Source organism: Zootoca vivipara, chromosome 5, assembly GCF_963506605.1.
Source record: "Zootoca vivipara chromosome 5, rZooViv1.1, whole genome shotgun sequence".
In the NCBI taxonomy this organism is placed as follows: Eukaryota; Metazoa; Chordata; class Lepidosauria; order Squamata; family Lacertidae; genus Zootoca; species Zootoca vivipara.
The window spans coordinates 72701923-72721159 of NC_083280.1; the positions used below are offsets into that span (position 1 = coordinate 72701923).

General features: G+C 41.4%; 1 protein-coding gene across 2 annotated transcripts in view; it reads left to right on the plus strand.

Moving 5' to 3' along the window:
- Positions 1 to 19237, plus strand: part of CTNNA3 (catenin alpha 3) — a 550231-nt gene that overhangs the window by 398921 nt on the left and 132073 nt on the right. The window contains exon 12 of one of the 2 annotated variants that reach the window (XM_035137674.2): positions 15121 to 15321. In XM_035137674.2, coding sequence (XP_034993565.2) covers positions 15121 to 15321 — 201 coding nt within the window. Of the gene's footprint in view, positions 1 to 15120; positions 15322 to 19237 lie in introns of those variants that run through there. The other variant, XM_035137677.2, reaches the window with a different exon arrangement.

Below are 19237 nucleotides of genomic sequence, written 5' to 3' on the forward strand. Positions count from 1 at the left end.
CCTTTCCCACCTTTACATAAATGCTTATTTTTGTTTTACGTAAATGAGGAGTTTTTGGGTGGGGTGGGGTAGGGTATGGTGGAGTGGGTGAAAGAGAGAGCAGGCTATGAGGCCCAGCCACTAAATGGGAAGTTACATAAGCATTCAGTGTGCTAGATTTTCTTGTTGCTGGTGATTCTGAAAGCCATGCTACTTACTCACGCCCATATTGTCCCATGACTTCTGGAAAGTCAATGAGACCTCTCTGGTGGATGCCACATAATGCCAGGAGCTCAGCAGCAACGTCTAAATCCCGTGCACCCTTGCTTGGCAGCTGGGACTGGTGGCCCCTCTGCCACTCCAGGTGGAAGCAGCCTGTTCAAAAATACTCAGTCCACTGGATGCCTGGATGAGAATAAGGTTGCATGGGAATTATTGCCTTTCTGTCCCAGTATGGGGACATCAGCTGGGCACCTGATTGAGGCAAACGTGGCTACTCTTTTCTGGCCCCAAGATGCTTTTGTATGTGAAGAACCTCAACAGGATGTGGTGGAGATGAGCAGGATCGTGCACCTGTCTGTGCCTTGCTGTGAAATAATGTGATGCAATGTTCAACTTATCTCTTACGTCCTGCTATATATGGTTTCTAATAGTTTGAAAAGCAGCAATTAAAAATGATACATTGCTGAACACTATGAGTCATCGGCTGAGTTTCTCAAGATGATGGCGTTAGCTGGAGCTGGGATTTGCTGGATGAATGCCCTTTGGTAATGCAGTAGCTGCTGCATTGTACTGAAGGTTATAATTTATATGGGCTGAAAAGCATAGCTTTTCCTGTAATTGAAAATGTTCTCTAAAGGCATTTCATTGGCAGTCTTCAAGTTAACATAATTTATTAAACTAAAACAACAATGAAAACCATTTTCAATTTATCTTTTCTTTTACTACAGTAGAACATAGTGATGACTGATATCATCCAGACTTGATAGGGCAGGTACATGTAAGCCTGTAATGTGGGGTTGCCAAGTTCAGGAGTATGCCTCTGTTATCTTGAATAGTTATGTGGATGCCCACATCCTTTCTACCACCACAGTTTTGCAACAATGAAAGAAGATGAAGCTCATCAATAGTTACCTTCCCCCACATTAGCTGTGGCATTGCTTAAATCACGGGTTTTCAAAGTTATGTTCCTGGAAACGCTGTGATTTCTCAGAGGTGTATTAGCGATTTTCTTGAGATATAATCTGTAGTGTTGCACAAGGGTCCTTGAAATACAGCTTGTCGGCCATCATGGTCACATCCATACCATATGTTTAAAGTACATTGATACCACTTTAATAGTCATGACTTCCCCTGGGAATAAGAGTTTCCCCTCAAAGAGGTACAGTTTCCAGCTTAACAAACTACAGTTCCCAAGATTCTTGAGAGGGGGAAGGCATGTGCCGCTTATAGGGAAAATGTATGGTGTAGATGTGACCTAAGATAGAGCTGGGTGTCCCAAGCCCAACACCGATTACTTTGGAAAGAATATGAGATCTTTCCAAAGGGGGGGGGAGGAGTTTGCCTCTCCAAGCCAATCTGAGAGCTCATAAATATGTCCTCCAGCCCCCACTATCCACTTCAATCTCCCAAAGGCCTCCCAACCAGTTCTCCACCCTCCAACCTCACCAGTCCCTTTCAGTCACTAGAAGTAGCTGGAGCAGCAGTGATAGTGTACAAGAACAGCAGTGGAGGGAGGTTTCCCCCTTCCCATCCTCCTTTACCATCCCCAAGGCACTCTGGATAACAGCATCAGGCAGAAAACCAAGGGATCAAGAGAGAAGAAGATTCCTTGAGGGCTGTAGACTATCTTTGCTGCTTAGGAGGTCAGGAATTCAATGAAAATCTTCTCTTCTTGCTGGTGGCCAGGGTTCCAGCCCATGTGTGTGTGTGTTTGTACGAATCACAGGTTTAAGAGTCACTAGATTGCATACTGCTAGTCCCAGTTCCAAATCCAGGAAGGAAGATCAGGTAAAACAGTAGTCAGGTTCCAGCAAGGTCACACAAGAAGTTAAATCCAGATAAGCAAGGTCATACAAAACAGACCAAAGGCAAACAAAGAAAGTGGGTAGCACCTTGGATAGTTCCAAGTGCCACTAAACTTTAATGCTTTTATGCTTCTCTGTCAGTAAATCCCCACAGAGAACTGCAGTGTCATAACTAATCACACTCCTTGTGAGAGGCACCTCTGCTATTTCAGGAGCCACTGGTTCCAGGGGAGGGGGAAGGCAAAGTATCTGAGCTGGAGTCCTTCAAGCCTGAGAAAGGTAATATGACCTCTTGAGGTTGGAGGGTGCTGGAACTCCAAAGGTGGTAGGAATGTCAAAAGGCATAGTCTCCTACTGGCCTTAGAGAGTTTTTAATCAGTGGCCTCTTCCATTGAGGATGGGAAGTCAGAGCCCTGAATCATGACAGCAATGCATGGAATGGACCATCTACTAACTGAGTAGACTTGGGTTGGCAGCAATGTGACACAGATGGAAGAATGCTGAAGCCCACTAAACTTGATGGCCTTAAGCTTACTCAATAGGATTTAAATACCAAGACAACACAAACTTGTAGAGTTGAATGGGACCACAAGGTGATCTAGTCCAACCTCCTGCAATGTAGGAATCTTTGACACAGCATGGGGCTCAAACCCACAACCCTAAGATTAAGAATCTCATGCTCAACCAACTGATCTATACCTCAGGGATTGTTCTCTGTCTTTCAGCCTTTGTTGTTTACCATACAATGGAGAGCAAAGAAACATTGGCTTGCATCCAGAGATCCTGGATTCTTCTGTTGATGGAAGAAAGGAGGCAACTTCTCTCCCTGTCCACAAATCTTCTTTATAGGGGTTGGGGGAGCCACTCCATATTACGGTAGTGTGTGGGGAGGTTGTATGGGAAATCTGCTAACAGAAGGAGCCCTTTCATTCATGGAAGAGCAAATATGGATCCAAGCCACTGAGAGTCTGAATGAGATAAGGACTGTAAATGTATATATAATATAAATTGTTATCCCCCCCCCGGCATGTCCAGCATGTTTTAATTGAGGATAGGAATTGTAATCTCCATTCCCATTGGTTAGGTAACAGTGTCATTTCCTCTCTGGTTTAAAAAGCAGAATCAAGAACAGGATTTGTTTGTTTGTTTGTTGTGTGTGTGTTTGGTTCCTGAAGCCAATGGCATATTTGTTTGTTCGTTTTTCATTCAGGAGATCTGATCTTTGAGTTTAAACTATATTGCCTGTAGAAAGGAAAGTTTCCTTATTAATTGTTGCAAAGAAGCACATCTTAGATGTAATTTGTGTATTACAGCTACTTTATAATTTCAGATATTCACATTTAAATTGGCTCTCTGGGATTAAACATAAAACTCCACATAGCTGAGTTTTTGGTTTTTTAAAAGCCAAAATCCTAACTGTTCTTCTTTTAACCTTGTAACTTTATTGTAGCTTGTGTCATTGTATTAAATAACATTTTATTTGTTTAGTCGTTTAGTCGTGTCCGACTCTTCGTGACCCCATGGACCATAGCACGCCAGGCACTCCTGTCTTGCACTGCCTCCCGCAGTTTGGTCAAACTCATGTTCGTAGCTTCGAGAACACTGTCCAACCATCTTGTCCTCTGTCGTCCCCTTCTCCTAGTGCCCTCAATCTTTCCCAACATCAGGGTCTTTTCCAAGGATTCTTCTCTTCTCATGAGGTGGCCAAAGTATTGGAGCCTCAGCTTCACGATCTGTCCTTCCAGGGAGCACTCAGGGCTGATTTCCTTAAGAATAGATAGGTTTGATCTTCTAGCAGTCCATGGGACTCTCAAGAGTCTCCTCCAGCACCATAATTCAAAAGCATCAATTCTTCGACGATCAGCCTTCTTTATGGTCCAGCTCTCACTTCCATACATCACTACTGGGAAAACCATTTTATTAGGAAAACCAAAATGAACTGAATTGTTAAGGTCAAGCTGTAGGCTACAGGCATTCTGCCAGCAAAAGCTCGATTTGTACCATGCTGTTTTCAGTCTCTGCTGGCCTGATCCTCTTAACATTCCAGTGATAGAAACCCAGTTTAAGTGAACAGAACTTGCACTGGTAAAGCAGCTTGGATAATTGGTTATGTGACAGTAAATTATAGTTTATGATCAGGCTTATGTTTCAAATTTGTTGCGACAAGTCACAGACATTAAGATAGTAATCGGGGAAAATTCAAGTTGTTCAAAGCAAATTGCACAGCATATTGTAAATAGACAATGGCTAGCAATTTGATTGAGATCTTAGGCTTTCCTATCTTTATCTTTATTTGCAATTACTTTTCCATCAGTGGTTCAAAAGTTCTGATTGACATTCTTCTTCTTTCCCTATAAAGCCAGCTTTCAGATGAGTGCACCACATGATGCTAATTCTAGGTTTACTTTTAGTGCAGCTGTACAGAAAGATTGCAGGGAGGGGGGGAATGTTAAACATTACAGTTTGAATGTGACTTGCTAGTAGCTGTAATAAAAGGTTTAACACCAGTGTAGTTAATCCATAAAATACCCATAACATTAAGTCTGACTTTGTAGAAATAGACTGTTATTATACAGCATACTTTCTAAAAATGATTATGTATATTAAAAAGCCTTCAGAATAGGAGTGTATTGAAATTATTTCTCATTTTCTCCTAAAGGAAAAGTATTAGGTCAGGACAATAAAAACATATACTCATACTATCAACATTTGAAAATCCAAATTTACAGGCCTACTCTCCCACCCCCAACTTTCTGATCTTTGGGTAAATACAGATTAACAATTTACCAGATAGTAAAATGTATCGAAATAAGTGTTTAAAGAAGACTGCAATTTCATGCATTAAAGGGGGGGAGCAAGGAAGAAGAAGGCTGTGACATAATGAAAACAAAGGGTGTGGTTTGTGGCAGCTTCTTTCAAGGAGGAGAGGAATAGCAATGGGCAGATCCATCTACTTTCAGTCCATGTCAGCTGCACACGTTTTCATTCCTAAATCCATTTAATCTGTCTTTTTTCAAGTCTAAATATCATAAAATACAAGTTTCTAAATATATTTCATCCTAAATTAGTATTTTTATGCTTTTGGTTACATTTCTTAATCCAGTAACCATACTGCAGACCCTCCAAGTGTCCAGGGACATCCCTGATTTAGAGAAGCTGTCCCAGTTTCTGATTTGATCCTGCAATGTCCCACTTACCTTAGGACGTCCCTATTTTCATTGGTGAAAAGTTGGAGGGGATGGAGTTATCCAACCCCTGAGCCGTCGGATGGCAATTCTGTATAGGGAAGATTTTAAAAAATATTTAATGTTTTATTATGTTTTTATATATGTTGGAAGCTTCCCAGCGTGGCTGGGGCAACCCAGTAAGATGTGTGGGGTATAAATAGTAATAATAGTAAAATTATCATTATGGAATGGGATGTTGGAATGGGATGTCCCTATTTCCATCGGAAAAATGTTGGAGGGTATGATATTGCAGAATTTGCATAAAACACCACACATTTTTATTGTGACCAGGAAGCCAAAGAGAAACCAGATCAGGCATTTGGTTTGGGGCTCCCCCACCCCACCCCACCAGCAGCTTCTTTATCTTCTCTTAGAGAACTGATATTTGGTCAGTTTATTATACTTGCAAAAGAGCAGAAGGGCCTATCAAAACAGAACTCTTTAGCTAGAAGCTCAGATACTACATATACAAGCCAGAGCTGTGTTTGCTAGATCAAAGCAAAGAACTCTGGGACACAATTTTTCAATTCCTTTGCAAACTAATTACACATAAAGTCAGTTATTGCCAACTCAAGGGGGGGTTTTGCCTGTAATTTTCTTTGAACTGTGGAATCTTAAGAGAGAATGACCACATGCCAGGTAATGCTGACCTTTCTGGATGCGCTGTTCGCTGTTAAGGAAGCACGTGGTGAGTGAGCCTTCTCCTTAGGCAATCAATCAGCCTCCCATAGAACACTGGCCATATTAAATAAAAAATATTCACAGATTATTTTCCCCACTCCTCTTTGAGATCTCAGTGCAGTTTGAATGGGAGCAAATTCTTATTTCAAATAAAAGAAAATAAAAAGAAATAAAAAGATACAGAAAAGGAAATGTCATCCTAGCCATTCCATAGTGAGATGAGGTTCCTTAATAAATCAAATGTTCCCACTATGGGGGACAAATCTAACTGAATATGGGTGTTCACTTTGTGGCCTAATGATCATGTACCGTGTTTCTCCAAAAATAAGACACCGTCTTATATTTATTTTTCCTCAAAAACAAAACAAAACACGGTGGCTTATTTTCAGGGGATGTCTTTTACTATAAAGTATGGTGATTAAGTATGGTGATATTAAGTATCACTATGGCTTATTTTCGGGTTATGGCTTATTTCCGGGGTATGGCTTATTTTCGCTGTATGGCTTATTTTCGGAGAAACGCGGTAGTTGACACGGTTTTTCCAGCATAATGCAAGATGCATTTATTTGATTTACCTTTATGTTCACTTTAAAAAAAAACTAAAAAACAACAACAACTTTTAAACAACCAAGGGAGTTATATTATACACCGGTGTCATTTTTTATTCACACTTTATTCATTTTATTTATTAAGTTTGATTTGCTGTTTTAAGTACTGGTAGTAATTTAGGGAAGCTGCCCATAATAAATGTTGTACAATTGTTTCCCATATCCCATGTGTTACAATAGTGATTCTCATAGCATCATAGATTACATACACTGTCTATGTGTTTTAAAACACTCCTATACACACATTTGTAAACCTTGATTGGGTTTAAAACATAGCAGTTTTGAGAGTAAGGTTTTTACCCGGAAATGGCTGCAGCTTCTTTCTTTAATCTTTCTCCTTCCAGAAAAATCCCCAGCTTCTTTAAGTGCATGGGAGCAGCCTCAGCCTTTGGCAAGCCATGCCCTCTTGTTTTCTCACAATGCTACACTGGCTGCAACATTATAATGCATCATTATTCTAGGTGCACAGTGTGCAGAGAGTGGGGGGTAGATGACAGTCTTGTTTATTAAAGCTACTGAGCATTTGTACATCAAGAAAAAAAGCAGACAGCCATGAACACAACTAGCAAGAAAATCAGGTTGGTGGGAAGGAGCCGTGGCATTACAGTCTTCTGTATGATGTGGGCTCATTGCACCTCGTGGGAGCCAGAGAGAAGACTTTAGCTCTCTAGGCCACACAGGAAACGTAACATGAACTTGACAACTTTGGAGAGCCCTAGTGTCAGTGACAGATACTCACCCTCTCTCGCTTGGCTGGGCACCATTGCTATGACATAGATGGGAAGGAATTTTGCCCTCCACCTTACTGGTCATTGTGGAGAGCATTCTCATAGCATTGGGTCACATTTCTGTGTTGTTACACGGCCATGGTTTTATGGGTTTCTGGTCTCCTAATCTTGCCCTCACTCCCTACCAGCCATGGGCTACAAATAAAATGTGGCCTGTTTTTCAATAATACATGTCTCTGCATTGGGCTCCTGAGCACTTATTCCCTGATTGAATGCAAAAGGATATTGCATTTTGTTTTTGTCTTTAAAACTTTGTTATGTCCCCCCTCCCCTACAACAAACCTTTTGGACTAAACAAAGCATCTGGATATGTATATATTTTATATATGCACAAGCCAATCATTGACTAAGAGGTACTTTTTCTAAGCTCCCCACTGGTGAGCTTAATAGCAAACCACACAGGACATTAATGAGGTTACCCTAATTATTCTAAGACACAACTGAATAGCAACAAAATGGTAGAGTATAATTGCTCTTGGATAAGCTAAGGATCCCCAGGATATTGTAAGCAAATGATGATAGATCCAGGGATTCTTGCCCCATTCTGAGTTTCATACTGTACCCTTGGTGTCTCAGTCTGGGAGGAACAGAGTGGAAAGAATTCACTGACATGTTTTTAAGAGTTGCTAGTTCATATCCCTGCATGCCCTCTTTCCAAGGAGAGTGAAGGAGCAGGAGGATTATTCTGCACAGACAATCTGTATGTAAATTATAAGAGGCTCAATCTTCCACTGTCTAAATAAACAAGATAGATGTTTTAGTGGTATTTGCTACTTTTTTTCCTTTTTACTTTCTGAGTAAAATAAAACTAAAATGCATGCTTTCTTTCCTTCAAATCTTCCTTCCTTCCTTCCTTCCTTCCTTCCTTCCTTCCTTCCTTCCTTCCTTCCTTCAAAAGCTCCACTCATAAAATCCTTCTGCAGCTTGAACACATTCTTTTTTTGTTTTTGTTTTGCTAAAACTGTGGAAAGGTTAAGGTTTGAACTCTCGTCAATTACACTCCTGTCATTTTGAACTCTTTCCCATATAGTTTTAAGTAAATGGTTTCAGTCAAGGGTAGGGAACCCTTTTTCTGTTGGTAGGCATGCTCCCTTGTGGGTATTCCTCATGGGCCACATGCCTGTGGAACATAGGAATCTGCCATATGCTAAGCAAGTCAGACCATTTGTCTATCTAGATCAGTAATATATACAGTGACTTGCAGTAGCACTCAAAGAGTCCCACCTGGAGATGTTGGGCATCGAACCAGGGAGCTTTGGAATGCAAAGCAGGTGCTCTACCACTGAGCAGGGGTCCTTTCCTGTGAGTGGGACTGGACTGAAAGTGAGTAAGACCAGGGCTAAGAGTGGGTAGAGCTCGCTCACTTACTTGCTCATTCCTCCCTCCCTTTGTTTTAACCCTTCTTGCCACCTATGTGAAATTAGGCCAAGAGGTGTCCCCAGGGCCACAGATAGTATACCCATGGCTTAACTGGTGACAGCTGCCTTGCATTATGTGAAAATTGTCATTGGTCCTACTCACATGGATCATAGAGTCTTACACTGTATTCATATACAGCATATATACTGGGATGATGTTGGTGATGATCTGTTTAGATACAGCACTATCTGTATTCATAGGTTTGACAGGTTTTTAACCCAGGTGAGGGCCTTTCCACATTTACCTTTTTATAGTGCTGATTCAGCATTCTTAAGATTGAATTTGTAGCTGATTATCTGCACCTTTGGAGTGAGTCTGGGGTTTTCCTTTCCATATTAATGTCTGTGTTGTGCCCAAACTGAGAAAGGTTCCATGGCTATAGTCACACCTCTTACATACCCTCATGTTCCTCCAGCCAGTAAATGTTGGAATAATGAGCATGCACACAATCATAGTCTTTTATTTTGGTTTTAATGTCTAGTACTCTTAAATTCTAACCTTGCGGGAGTATAGATTAGAAGAGGAACCATGTGATTGCTTGACCTATGGTGAACCTGACTATTGCAATGGATTTTCTTCTGCAACTAATGATTGCTGTCATGGGAAATATTTTGACTCAGTACCATTGTCTCGAACAGCTGTTTCCTCAGGCAAACCTATCAGAGGGTCTTCTTCTTCTTTGGCGATCACTCGTAGCCAAGTAAGATTGTCTTCCATAAACATGGTTTTAACAATGAATCCGTAAGTGACCGTGGAGGCCAATTCTGGATCCACACGTCCTTCCACAGTGGAGACATTGGTTTCCAGGCGGGAGTTGATCACGGTGTAGATTTGCTAAGCGTGCCTTCCTCTTAGCATGTTTCTTCCTTGCGTCTTGAGTTCGAGTGTCTTCAAAGCCCATGACATCTTTGGTAAAGGCTGTTCTCCAACTGGAACGCTTGCAGGCCAGTGTTTCCCAGTTGTCAGTGTTTATACTACATTTTTTTTTTAGATTTGCCTTCAGACAGTCTTTAAACCTCTTTTGTTGACCACCAGCATTACACTTTCCATTTTTAAGTTCGGAATAGAGTAGTTGCTTTGGAAGACGATCATCAGGCATCCGCACAACATGACCAGTCCAACGAAGTTGATGTTGAAGTAACATTGCTTCAACACTGGTGATCTTTGCTTCTTCCAGTACACTGATATTAGTTCGCCTGTCTTCCCAAGTGATGTGTAAAAATTTTCAGAGACACCGTTGATGGAATCTTTTGAGGAGTTGGAGAAGGCATTTATAAGTGGTCCATGTTTCACAAGCATATAGTAAGGTTGGTAGTACAATAGCTTTTGTAAACAAGCATTTTGGTTTTCCTGCGAGGTATCAGAGGGTAGCTGTGCAAAACAGACATCTCCCAAGCCTCACCCACTAACCACATCCCTTCCACCCAGAAACTGGAACAGATGCTTGCACACATGCCACACAAGTGAACATGTTGAGGATCCATTCTGGTTCTTTCTCTCTCACACCCATACACATAGGAGAGGAAAAAACAGTTTTTTCCAGTACATTATTCTGTAGCAGTAGCTCAATTATAATGTTGTGTGGCAGCATGCCAAAATATCCCAAAAACCTAGGAACCATATAACTTTAAATGGTAGCTGTGGAAAGACTTTATAATAGGCCACCCAGGGGGTGTTACCAGCTAGAATATTGCTGTTGGGGCACCGCCAGCAGGTGTGATGCTGCTTCCTCCTCCTGCATTCAGTAAACACATGAGGAGGTCCCTTGAACAATCGGATTGCAGTACAAGTCTGGAACTCACTGAACAGTAATTCATGGCATATTGTTGAATGCTAAAATCCTCTCTCTTTCTCTGAACCATTATTAAAATGCAATATAAAAATATTGATGAGGTAGGAAAAATGTTGATTTAAATGATTGCTACTTACATTCCAGCTGATTCATAGTGGATTGGAATGGAGTGCAGCCAACTCACTTTTATTGACTCTCTCTCTAGATTAATCAACTAATAGATGTTTTTCGTCTACAGCCAGCCTTGTTGCATAAGCCAAATTGACTTATAACCTAAAAGATAGGCAATGAAATGAGAATTCATGATGGCAACTCAGAATTATTATGCTCGGTCTTTATAAAGATGAGTGGAAGGAGATCAAAACAAAAATTAACAGAACAGAAAAATCAGACCAGATGTGAATCTCTTTCTCATCCCGAGGTACTTAAAAGCAAGGGATGTCCTCCCAGGCAATGATACTGAATTTCCTCAAGAAAGTTTGATTATATGCTGTGACAGGAGAGGGTTAGCACAAAGAATATACTGAAGAATATACTGATGAGCCAGCTGGTCTCTTCTTATTTCCCTCAGATGTCTCTTGTTTACATCTTGAACTTCAGACTATATATTAACAACACAACGCCTTAATTTTTTTGCTGGCATACTTTTCCAGTTTAGCAACAAATATATTTTATTTTACCATCATAATTTCAAATGTTGCTCTAACAAGCATTTTCACTCCTCACTTTTCAGCAGGTACCACCTTAAAAAATTCTGTATCTGCCAGGGATTCTAGCTGACACCTAGCTTGGTGAGCTACCTTGGACTATGTGTGCTCCAGCCTCACAAAAACATCCAGGTTCAAAGGGGAATAAAGCCATGTAGCGTCATTCCCTACAATTGGTAGAATGCTCTTGATTGGCCCAGCTCAAGTATACCGTAAATATTGAGTCTCTGAGCATCATTATCTGATGGTCAACAGAGCACTATCTGCTGCTTGCAGGTTCTCTGCATCTTGAGATGTAGATTCATATATGGGTACCAATGGTCCAGTCTGAATCCAAAACATTATCAGTCTCTGTACTCCTGCTCTCCATATTGTATACTGTAATGATTAAATCTGTGGGTGATCACTTAGTGGATCAGTTAGAACAGGAAACCAGTGCAGTGCCCCTTCCTTACTGTTTCCCTGGTCTCCCTGACCCCTCCTGAAGCAACTATTAAAGCAAAAAAAGACTGAAAGTCATCTGGTACACTACATTCAGTTAAGTATAATGTGTAGCTTGGCCCCAAACCTGGATTAAGTGCAAGTCTGCTGCTTTAAATGACTTGTGAATTGCAACCATAATGTCAGTCTACACTTGCTATCCAACAAAGACACAGAGGACAAATTTCACTGCCAAGGGCAGAGATCACATTTGTGTCAGGGTTTGGTATTGCAAATATAAAGCAGTTACAATAGAATATTTCCACAAAACCAGTGTCTTCACCTGAGCAATTATGTAGGAGCAGCAGATGGCCATTATCCTCTGACAATATTTTATTGGCATCTCTGAAATGGATAGCACTTAGCAATGCATAATCTGATGTGATGTTCACTCTGTTATTCACTTTGCACAAGAAGTAAAAACATTGCAGAGATGTCTGCAGTCATATAACGCTAATGGAGCAGGGGGGGGAGCCTAAAATTTAAGTGTTCATCTATTTGTTTCAAAGTGAATTTAGTCATCCTATAAAAGCTGGTGAATTAACTGGGGCCCTCTAGCTATTGATGGAAAACTTGTAACAACATTATCAGGAGAGACGCAAAACTTCATCTTTACTTTTAAGGTGTCACTTCAAGTGACCTTGAAAAAGTTGTTTAGCTACCATTTTTTGGTCTTCCCCCCTCTAATTGTCAGTAAGATTGTCAGGTGCATGTAGTAGTTTACCAAGTGCTTGGACAACTTTAAGAAACCCCTCGTGATTTGCACATATATCCAATTGCCAGCACACCAGGAAGAAGAGTCAAGACGGCCAAATGTGGATAAATAGGTTGTATTTATTAAATATAACAACTTGTGGATCTGCAAAACAAATTTTAAGTAGTCAGATTCAACCAATGTAACCAAATCAAATTAAGTCTGGGCAGGTGTTCATTAATAAAAAATTACCCCCATCTTATGGGCAAGTTAACAGCCGCACACTGTGTGCATGCTGCAAGGTTTCTTACGATTCCTCCCTCCCCGTTGCGTGGACCTTAGGTGTAAGAGCCCTACAGGCACATTGTGGCCCCATTGGCCAACGTTCACCCCGATGTATCCATCAGGCCAAAGGGCACCCCCCTAGCACCTGCAAGCCATGCCTGACAACAGTGACTAAGGGATGCCCACATCCCAAGACTGATTCAGGTAAGTGTTCCATTCTTTCTGAAATCATCTCACTTGCCTCGACTACATGCCAACTAGCCAAATTGAAGGAACACCAACAAACATCGCCCAGCAGTGGGGGGTAGGCAAAAAAGAGGAGACCCGGAGCCAATTAGGCTCCCCCCCCCCAAAAAAAAAATCCTACTCAGGCCCTGGAAAACAGACAACTAGTCTGTAGGTCCACGCTGCAAAAGGGAAGGAGGGTGGTTGCTGAATAAAGAAGAGGGAAGAGAGTGGGACAGAGCAGGCTGAATGAATAGCCTGTCACCACCTCTCCTCATTGGCCAAACCACTCTCAGGCCATAATGTCAAGTGGCAAATACACCCACCCACCTATAAATGGGGTGATAGGCATTGTAACAATCCTTTCTCACCAAATTCTGAATATGAATAGAGAGGTTTCTGCTGTTCAAGTGGTTCAGTTAAGCCATAAAGTTTGGAAGGATTAACTTCCAGATTGAAGGAATGCACGAATCTATGTAGGGACGTCCTTGAAGATTCAGCCAGTGCAAAATGTTGCTACTTAATTGTTAAGTGAAGCCTCCCATCAGATCTGAGTAAATCTGAGCCAGGTAGCCTTACTTGGTACCTAGTTCAAATCTCATCTTCAGCCCTCTTTCTGCACTATAGACCTTCCTTGTAAAGATTGCTGAGGGAAATGTATATGACATGCTTCAGAAGTGCTATATCAGGGGTCCCCAAACGAAGGCCCGAGGGCCGGATGCGGCCCAATCGCCTTCTAAATCCGGCCCACGGACGGTCCGGAAATCAGCATGTTTTTACATGAGTAGAATGTGTCCTTTTATTTTAAATGCATCTCTGGGTTATTTGTGGGGCATAGGAATTCGTTCATATTTTTTCCCAAAATATAGTCCGGCCCCCCACAAGGTCTGAGGGACAGTGGACCGCCCCTGCTGCTGAAAAAGTTTGCTGACCCCTGTGCTATATGAATGTTAATGATTACAGAATCACCAAAATAAGCCCTTTGCTTTCTTATGCTCTTTCTATGTAGAATATATTGTCTTTATATTCTTATCCAATATTTCTTACTGTCTCTCATCTCTGGGAGGATAGATTCAAGTCTGTGAACCAAAGTAGTGATTAGCTGAACACCTAAAATAAGTCAAATAGGTCCCTTGGTTCTGGTAGTTTCCTTATTAGTAAACACTAATTTTTAGTAAAGACTTAACCCCTTTCCTCTTCATTTTTGGCTGTTGTAGAAATTTATCTTTGTATCGTGGGGAAGATACAACAAGCACCTTCACACTGACATTGTATGAGACCCACATGATCCCTAGCCCCAGTTCAGTAACAATGGGGAAGAGTCAAGTATTGCCCCACCCCATGAGATCTTGGTGGCCCAATGCAATTTTCTTTGGTCTTCCCTTGTATTAAGGGGTCACTTTTCCAGGGGGTCCTGTTGCTTTGCTCTGCTTTCGTTGCCGGAGATTAGATGTGCTTTAGAGCAAGTTGGGCATCAACATGATTCTTCTCATCCTATTATTTGAACGTTGAAATTTAATATTTGTAATTTACATGGCAATGGCTTGATGCAAGAAAAATGATCTATAGTCTCTGTTGGAGGTTGTAAGTTTAGTATGTGGGATGAAGTTTGACATTTTGGTCTGAAGAGAGATGAATAAATAGAGATGATTGTTGGATGCCATTAATATTGTCAACTATTATTCTGTTTTTGTTTAACCAGGGCAGGGGGGGGGGATGTGCATTATCTTTCTGCCTCAGATACCATCATGTCATGAGCTAACCTTAAAAAGTCAAGAGGCATGTGAAGCTAATCTCAAAGGGGGGGGGTATCCAGACTCAAGCCTTCACTCAGATGTGAAGCTGACTAGATTACCAGGGCCAGTTACTTTATTTTAGCCTAAACTGCTTCACAGAACTGCTGAGAGAAGGGGAGACAATTCAGGTAAAATTGTAATGAAACAAACAAAAAAATTATTGAAATGAACGGGAGGAAGCTTTAAAAGACATGCCCCCTCAAAAAGGTGTGAGAAAGGATGAAAAAAGTGTGATGCTTCAGGTGTTCATGAACATTTTATGTAGAGATAGCTAAAGGCTGTTTGGACCAGCCTGCACTGACTTAAGTTAAATGTTAACTTACATGCCAGTGGACTGGTTTGATTAATTTCATATATCATCAGTGATAGCTTGGTCTATATAATCATGTTTTGATGTTTCTCTTTCACACAGAAAGTCATATCCTTGAGGATGTCAACAAATGCATCATTGCCCTAAGAGAACAGGATGCCGATGATTTAGATCGTGCAGCTGGTGCCATCCGAGGGCGTGCGGCTAGAGTGGCACATATTGTTTCTGGTGAGATGGACGGTTACGAGGCTGGGGCCTACACTGAAGGAGTGATGCGAAATGTGCAGTATCTTACAAATGCTGGTATGTATCCATTCTATCCTAGGTTTTGATTTGCATTGAATTTTTGTAGAGAAAAGCCAAACACCAGCAACTGAAGTTTTGGGTTTTTTTAAGGGTAAGGTCCATCTATATGAAGATAACAGCCCAAATTTATTTAACTTCTGTCCTGCCAGAGCTTAGTTTTCCTCCTTATGACACCCAGATTTCTACATTCTGAGGTGTCGGGCATGCTCTTCTTTGTATAAACCTAGCTATTGTAATGGAAAGAAGTGTCTCTGTTACAGCTCCAATGAAGTAATGCTTTGGATGCTTGACATGTCAATTTAGCAAGTGCTTTTGGAGTGTGGTGCTATTGCCTGCTTCTGCACAGTGAAGTTCCATAGCTGGGTTGCTTAGAGTAGATGTTATGGCCTGCTACTGGTGCCTTAGTGCAGTGAAGCATAGAATCAAGCTGCCGGAGTGCATGAGTATTGTGACATTAGAGTGGTTCCCTAGCCAACCCTGCAAAGTAGGCTTGTAGTCCTGCGGAACCCATCCTAGACCTTTGTTTCTTCTGCTACCACCTGTGTTTGGGTCACATAGGGCAAGGGAGCACGATTCCTATTGCATGAATTTTGTATTCAAATATGCATATTCTCCCAAAATACACATTCCTGTGTGTTTTTTATAGAAATATTCAATTTGAATACCTTTTGCGCAAAGAAATGCTTAGATTTGGAAAAGTGTGAAATCCAAAGCATGACTGTATTCCAGTCCAGACATTAGTTTGGGAGGTGTGGATCCGAACAGCTCATATCAGAATTAACAAAAAACTAATTCCTGAAGCATTCCCAGTTGCTTCTCTTTCTCCCTGTTCCTCATTCATTCTTCTGTGACACTCCTCAGGAAGGAATAGGTGAGAAATCTTGTGGCACAACACAGTTTTCTCATTATTTCTTGAATGGAATGACTGGAAATGATAGAAAAAGCTCAGCTTTTGTGTAAACTTCAACCCTTCCTCATTATAACTTGGTTCAAAGTCACTTTGAATTGGCACTGACTGCTGTTCCATTGCACATCTATGACAGTAATGTACCAGAGTCTCAATCCATATATAGCAAAAGGCAGCCATAAATAATAGGCTTTTGGTTGCAAAAAAAAAAAATGGCACTCTTCACGAGTGTGTTACACACTGAGTTTTTAACATCTGAATCTAGCACCCTTAAATTATTCAACTAAAATTCATAAGAAACAACATTATTGTAAATGGTTCATGACCTAAAAGATACCCCACCCAAGGGAAAGCATACTGAAAGCAAAATACAATTGGCTCTAAAAAGCTAGATCCAGCAAGCAATGATACAGCTAGTTTTTCCATGCAGAAACTAATCAAATATTTAGAAGCAGCTTGTCCAAATGTGCATCATTGAATCCATTTCTTTTCCAAGACTGCCTACATTTTGCTGTTACATCAGCACCTTCTGCCTCACAGGTGGTTACCCTATTCAGCCAGATCATTGCCTTAAGTTTATTGCAACCACTCTGAAAATTGTCCCTTAGGGGCCAATAGTAGCGCTGGGGAAAGCTGTAGAATGAAAGGTTTTAATAAGAGCTCCCTGAGTACCATGGCCCCTATCTGGGTTGAGGGCCCCAGTGGTGGTTTTTACTAATCAAGAATAGTGCCTGGTGCTCCAAGTGTTATTGCACCATAGAGTTGCATAATGGCAGCACAATATTGGCAGTTTTCTTTTCCTGTCCCTTTCCATATCATGAAATGCAGTAGCTGCAAAGACAGCAACTAAACACCAAACTTGATGTTGGGGGATCATTACAAATGGCAGTGAAAATAAAACTGCCAATATTGTAATGCTATTATACAGCTGAATATTCTGTGTAAAGTTCTGGTCCCCCATCTCAAAAAGGATATTGTAAATCTGCAAAAAATGTATAACCAAATGTTCACAAGACAGGGGCAACTCCCCTATGAAGAAAGGGTTTGGGTTCTTAGTTTAGAAAAAAAAGGTGAGGGGGTCATACTTGATAGAGATGAGATGAGATGAGATGAGATGAGATGAGATGAGATGAGATAGATAGATAGATAGATAGATAGATAGATAGATAGATAGATAGATAGATAGATAGTGTGGACAAAGTGGATAGGAATACTTTTTCTCCCATTCCAATAATTAGATCCCAGTGTCATCCACTGAAGCTGAAATGTGGGAGCATGTATATGAACTGATTGACCATTCTCAGCCTTCCACTACATGGCATTTGTCATGCCTGGCACTATCATTTATTTTGAGAGAAGAGCAACAACATGGGAAAGGAAGGGCATTCTTCAACTGTGCAGTATCTGAAAATGTAACATAATCTACTGTTAGAAGGCCCTTTTTAAATTTTACTGCCTGTCAGAAAATACAGCAGTTAAAGATTAGGGAACAATTTGTGCTCTGACGACTGAATAAAGAGACAAACACACAGGCTGGGGTTGAACTGGGCCACTTTTATTCAGTGAACATAATGAGATCAGCAGAGGGAGTTATCTATAAAGGGAGAACTAACTTGAACTACAACTGTGACCATTGGGCAACACAGCCCTGCCTGTGGAAAACAGGCATGGCTATCCAGCTTACCCCCTTTCCCAGGCCATACCTTGAAGGTGAGAAGAGAAGCATTGCTGCCTCACCACCCCCTGGGACTCCATAGTTCCATCTAGATGGGTCAGCTTAGCCTCATAAGTGGCCCGTATCCCTGAGGAGAGAGTAAAGAATATTACAGTGGTTCCAATCCCACCTTTGGGACTGAGTAGCATTGGAAGAGTGCCTTTCAGCCCCCTGGCAGCTATGTTATAGGATTGTCATGAACTGGCAGAACTACGAGGAGGAAGAAGAGGATCCCGGTGAGGGGTGTAGCCAGGACTGGGACACACTGGGGCAAGCTGGGGATGGGAAAGGAGAGGTTGGTGTAGGAAGTACTCACAGGGGGGTGGAGGATGACGAGGGAATGGGAGGCAGAGGCAGGCAAGGGCCCATAGCCCAGCTCCCTAGGTGGCCAGGTGGGACTCATTAGCTCTGGAAGAAAGGTTGTGACTCCTCAACTGGAGTAGGCTTGGAGCAGGTGAGGGTCACCTGCCTCGTCAAGCCCAGATGCTGCAATCAGCAGGCAAAGTACAAAAGGGAATCAGAGCTGAGGTGCTGTGTCCGTTCATTTGCCCCTGTGGAAGGATCTCAGCTTGGGTCCTGCAGGATCTCTGTGGGACTGTTCTTTGGGTTTTGACTTTGGACATGTGGATTGGGCCTGGACTGGGAACTTGGCATACTGACTTGCCGCCAGGTAGGCAAGGGGTTCAGGACAAGGGTGCTGCTGGGGACTGGTTATCTCCACTGCTCCTTAATATCTACATGAAGCCATTGGAAGTGGTTATTAGGTGTTTGATTTTATTGTTTTATCTTTTGCAAACAGTTTGAGGGTTTTCTTTTTAGCAGTCAAGCAGTGTATGAAATAAATGTGTCACCATTTGGTGTTGCTTACTTATCATAGTTTGTATTGCTAACATCTGGTTTGATTTTGGTCCATTGTGCTGTGTTCTACACAGAAGATTCAAATTCCTGAGTATCTTTAGATGTATAAATATGCCAATTAACGTAGTGCAAACTTCATGCTTATATTTGTAGGCTCAACATCTGAGTCCAAGCACACTGATTTATTTTAAAGGAAAAGCTTGCTTTAATAGCCCTTGAATTGCAAATCATCCATAACCATTGATCTGAAGAGTCACAAATTTGCTGTAAAATACAGCTCCCCATTAAAGTTAGAGAAAGGCTCAACTGAATGACTGTGGATAAGAAAAGATGTGTCCTCAGAGGCAGGGCAGAGGTTTCACCTACAAGGCTGAGTGGTGATTTAATAGGTTTATAGATAAATCCTGTATATATTTGTCCCTTAATCCTGCCGA